The sequence below is a fragment of the Pundamilia nyererei genome, unplaced genomic scaffold (genome assembly GCF_000239375.1).
Source record: "Pundamilia nyererei isolate P.nyererei 1_Seehausen unplaced genomic scaffold, PunNye1.0 scaffold00047, whole genome shotgun sequence".
Classification (NCBI taxonomy): Eukaryota; Metazoa; Chordata; class Actinopteri; order Cichliformes; family Cichlidae; genus Pundamilia; species Pundamilia nyererei.
Genome location: NW_005187448.1, coordinates 2,068,939 through 2,073,786, shown reverse-complemented (window position 1 = coordinate 2,073,786; position 4,848 = coordinate 2,068,939). Strand labels below are relative to the sequence as shown.

The 4,848-nt window shown below is 46.1% G+C and overlaps 1 protein-coding gene across 3 annotated transcripts in view; it reads left to right on the top strand.

Annotated features, from left to right (window-relative positions):
• The window catches only part of rarga (retinoic acid receptor gamma a), a 38,759-nt gene extending 33,977 nt beyond the window's left edge, over positions 1-4,782 (top strand). For all 3 annotated transcript variants that reach the window (XM_013910714.1, XM_013910715.1, XM_013910716.1), the window contains 7 exons: positions 1,302-1,450; positions 1,659-1,800; positions 2,677-2,840; positions 3,172-3,348; positions 3,651-3,855; positions 4,028-4,186; positions 4,352-4,782. In XM_013910714.1, the coding sequence (XP_013766168.1) occupies positions 1,302-1,450; positions 1,659-1,800; positions 2,677-2,840; positions 3,172-3,348; positions 3,651-3,855; positions 4,028-4,186; positions 4,352-4,674 (1,319 nt within the window). In that variant the 3' untranslated portion in view covers positions 4,675-4,782. The remainder of the gene's footprint in view (positions 1-1,301; positions 1,451-1,658; positions 1,801-2,676; positions 2,841-3,171; positions 3,349-3,650; positions 3,856-4,027; positions 4,187-4,351) is intronic.
• Positions 4,783-4,848: the final 66 nt, after the last annotated feature.

Below are 4,848 nucleotides of genomic sequence, written 5' to 3'. Positions count from 1 at the left end.
GGGGGTTGTAGGTTAAGTTTAGGCAAGTCCTCTGTGCTTTCCATTGAAGGTGCTGGGGAGAGGTGGGGGCAGTAAAAGTTAGAATTTTAGAGCCTGCCTGTTTTTTATTTTATGATTGGCTTTTTTTCTCTCTTGCTCTCTTTTTACGGGCTGTGAGCTACAGCTGGTGGTGTGAATAGCTGCCCAAGGTGACTGAGTCCCAATAAAGTGCAGGCCAGCCAGGCTGGGGCCTCCAGTCCAGCCATGGGACTGCCTTTATAAGCCAACTTACGAGCCTAGTCCTCTGTTAAAACCTGGCAGGGCTGCACTGAGGAATTTAGGGCCAGGAAACAAGAGAAAAATAGGGTTTGTGTGTCAGGGGATGGTGGTGGGATGCAGAGTAGGGGGTTGAAGTTAGAGGGTGACCAAGGGTGAAACTGTTTGTGTGCAAGTGTGTGCAAGTGTGTGTTTGTGGTTTTGTGGCATGTGTGGTTAGCATCTTATATTTCTCAGGGGGAGTATGGAATCCATACCCTGCACACTTGAACCTTCCAAAAGAGCCTATATGGGGTCCACTTTGGAATATAATGAAGTGTAATGTACCATATCAAGTATGTGACTCGAGTAAGCACTGATGTCACAGCTGTGCCTCAGTTTTTGAGACATAGAATCAGGGCTCTGCACCAGCTTTGCGTGTCCGTGCATTTGTCATGTGCCTGTGCTGTGCGTGCAAGATGTTCACATGAGATGTTGTCAATGTGTGGAATGAGGAAAAGCCAGCTTTGACTCTTGACTTTTCTCAACTCATTAGCTCGCTCTGTTACCTGTCCTTATCAAAGAACCTGTCAGACACTGTCAGTTACATCTTAGTGATGTAAAAAGCAGTTTTCTCACAGCTGTCAAAGAGCCCTTCTTCTCTTATTTATTGTCTTTACAGAGACAAGAGTTATATGCGAAGACAATATGACAATATGTTCTATGCGATATCCCCAAAGGGCCCCTGAGTTTGGCTCCTTAGTGATAATTGGTACCAGGAAATGGGAACACTTGATAGTTCATATGTTATTTATCTTTTGAGACTTAAATGTGTCTCACTCCACGTCCAGGCAAAATGTTTACCAAGCGAGCATGACTGTTAATCAGTGTCTGTTGGTGGAACCTCAGTCATATCTGCCGTGTCATTTCTTAGTGTGGTTATCTATCCACATCTGCTACATGTATTCACAACTCCACATGTGGCATTTGCAGAGTTAGTAATAGTTGTACGATAATGATTAGTAACTGATCATGTGCTCCACTGTCTTTTCTTTCCATGTTCACAGCGGTGGAGACCCAGAGCAACAGCTCAGAGGAGATGGTACCCAGTTCTCCGTCTCCACCTCCCCCACCTCGAGTCTACAAGCCCTGCTTTGTGTGCCAGGACAAGTCCTCCGGGTACCACTACGGGGTCAGCTCATGTGAAGGCTGCAAGGTGAGAAGAACCAATCTTTTGAACACTGGGTTTTCTGAAATAGAAAAAAATTTCGATTCTCTATTTTGCATTCACATGATAAAAGAGGGATGGACAAAGGGCAGGCTGAAAGAGATACAGCGATATGTCACAGCCTTTATAATGATAACTGTATTGCACATTCTCCCTTGCCCTCTTCCCTTTTGTGTCTTGCTTCCTGATGTTCCAGGGTTTCTTCCGTCGCAGTATCCAGAAGAACATGGTGTACACTTGCCACCGAGACAAAAACTGTCAGATCAACAAGGTCACACGCAACCGTTGTCAGTACTGCAGGCTGCAGAAGTGCTTCGAGGTCGGCATGTCCAAGGAAGGTGAGTCCCTCAGCGTTGGAGATATAGAGAGACCCGTTTGGAAAACAGGGTCACTCTCTCACTTGCACATAGAGACTGAGAAACTAGGCAGCAAAGACAGAAGCAGATGATGAGCCCACCAGGGGTGGTGATCAGGGTGAGGCTGGGCACTGTACCAATCATATGACTAATCCCTTTACAAAATGAATCTGACTTCCTGTTTCACCACAAAACCTCGCCCCTCTGGCCAGCACACAGACACTGCTTTCATTCATAAAGCAACACAGGAGAAAACAAGATTTGGGAGTTTTGACCAACATATTGAGAACAGGATTCACGCCATTTGCGCAATCAGAAACACCAGCTTGTTGGGGGGGGGGGCTTTTTATTTCAACCTTTTGTGTAGCCAGCTGCGTGTAAGTGGCAGTTTCTTGCCCTTCATGAAGCCCGGGGGACATGTATGTGGGTGTAATGTTTGTGTGGGATGTGTGTTAAGACCGGGATCACATTGTGCCTCTGCTATTACTGGATATCCTGAGAGGAAGGAAAGTATGGGAGGAGGAGGAGGAGGTGGGAGAAGAGGCAGAGAGAGGGAGAGAGCGTACTGGCTTATGTGCACCGGTCAAGTGGATAGAGAGATGGACAAGGAAGCCAGCGGGTGATAAGAAGGAGATAGCCAGTGTCCGTGCCGGGCCTCAAGGAAATATGTTAATGCTGTTAAGAGCAGAAAGGTTCTGGTTTCCACTAGCGTGTAACATCTCCTTGGCAGCAGTGAAAGACACTGAGCATGAATGCTGAGTTTGTTTTCAAATGTCATTACAGATAGATTAAATTAACTTTCTGTATGAGCTTTAACATTGTATGTGGAACTAATTTTGTTTTCTCCCCTTTACATAGCGGTGCGCAATGACAGAAACAAGAAGAAGAAAGATGTGAAGGAGGAGGTTGTTCTTCCGGAGAGCTATGAGCTAAGTGGAGAGCTAGAGGAACTAGTCAATAAAGTCAGCAAAGCTCACCAAGAAACTTTCCCATCACTTTGCCAACTGGGCAAATACACCACCGTAAGTCGTGCACATAAACCCCTATCTTTCACTGCTGCATTTGGAAACTGTCTCTCAGCTACGTCAGCAGTGAATGCTCCCAGATTGCATGCTTATGAAAATTCGCAGTAACTTTCCCAACATAGTGGTGGCTTAACTAATGCAGTTCCCCATTAAGCCATCTGTGTGGCCTCGGAATGATTGATGCAACATGTAAATGGAATTCTTTCCCCACAGTTGACTGATGTAAAATGTAAATGTGAGGCTCGGTGAATCTTGCCTTTGATACAAACGTGGTTGCACACCTCCTCTTGTATGACATGCTGAACTGTGGGTGTTTTTGTTTGTTCAGAACTCCAGCTCGGACCATCGAGTCCAGCTCGATCTAGGGCTATGGGACAAGTTTAGTGAGCTTTCCACCAAATGCATCATCAAGATAGTAGAATTTGCCAAGCGGCTGCCGGGTTTCACCAGCCTCACCATCGCTGACCAAATCACTCTGCTTAAGTCTGCCTGCCTGGACATACTGGTGAGGAGCTTTTGTTTTCCCTTCTGCCCTCTTCACTCACTTTTTGTAAATAAATGATTCTGTCAAAGCTTATGCTGAAATATGGGTATGCTTCCACCCGGTGGTAAGAAGTGGCAGTGCATTCAAGTTTGCCCAGATAATGCAAAATCTATCATATATACACAACCAGACTGGAGTAGTTGGCTACCATTTTTAGCTACTGCAGATATTTTTAGTGTTGTAAGAAGTCATATTACACTACTTTACATTTTATTCACATTTTTTAACGTTCAAAAAGTTTTACACCTTGTTTTGCTTTTCAGATGCTGAGAATCTGCACACGCTACACTCCAGAACAGGACACTATGACGTTCTCAGATGGCCTGACTCTGAACCGGACTCAGATGCACAATGCGGGCTTTGGGCCGCTTACAGACCTGGTTTTTGCCTTTGCAGGCCAACTTCTACCCCTGGAGATGGATGATACAGAAACCGGTCTCCTCAGCGCCATCTGCCTCATCTGTGGAGGTACTGCAGCATGCACCTACTCTTGATTGGTCTGTTATAAAGTGGAAAGGACTTTAACAAAATAAAAGTTAAACATAATTGATTTTTGTATGTAAGAGATTATTTAAAACTGTGCCATTTATTTAAAAAAAAAGAGAGAATGAGAACATGTGTCTGCTGCTTTTTTCACTAGACCGCATGGATTTAGAAGAGCCCCAGAAAGTGGATAAGCTACAGGAGCCTCTGCTTGAGGCTTTGAAGATCTATGCCCGTCGTCGCCGCCCCAACAAACCCCACATGTTCCCACGCATGCTGATGAAGATCACTGACCTCAGGGGCATCAGTACGAAGGGTAAGAATGGAGAGAGTGCTTTCTAAGATTGAACTCTGTACACTTTCCCAAGGTCCTTGCCAGAAGAATACATCTTTTACAGGACACTCTACTAGTTCAGCTTCACTCTTCCTTTTATTCTTTATGATGTGTCCATGTATTTTGAGCCTTGCTTTCTATTTTCAGGTGCAGAGAGAGCTATCACTCTGAAGATGGAGATCCCAGGGCCGATGCCTCCTTTGATCAGGGAAATGCTCGAGAATCCGGAGGCCTTCGACGACCAAACAGAGAGCAATGAGAGCCCGCCGCCTCCACCACCGCCCCCACCACCACCGGCGCCTCCAGCCCTGGTTCTAAAGCAGGAGGCTGAGGATGAGGACGACAGCTGGGCCACCGAAAACGGCAGCGAGCCATCACCGGAAGAGGAGGACGAAGACGACGACGACGATGTGGGAGATGAAGATCGAGACAGGGGCTCGGACAGTGACGGGGAGCCCTGGGTGTTTTAACTTCCATAGATGGGTTGAGGAAAGGCCTTGCTCGGAGGGCGCAGTGAAAAGAGCATTTCATACACACACACACACACACACACACACACACACACACACACACACACACACACACACACACACACACACACACACACACATAAGTAAACATACACATATATAGCACAACCTCAT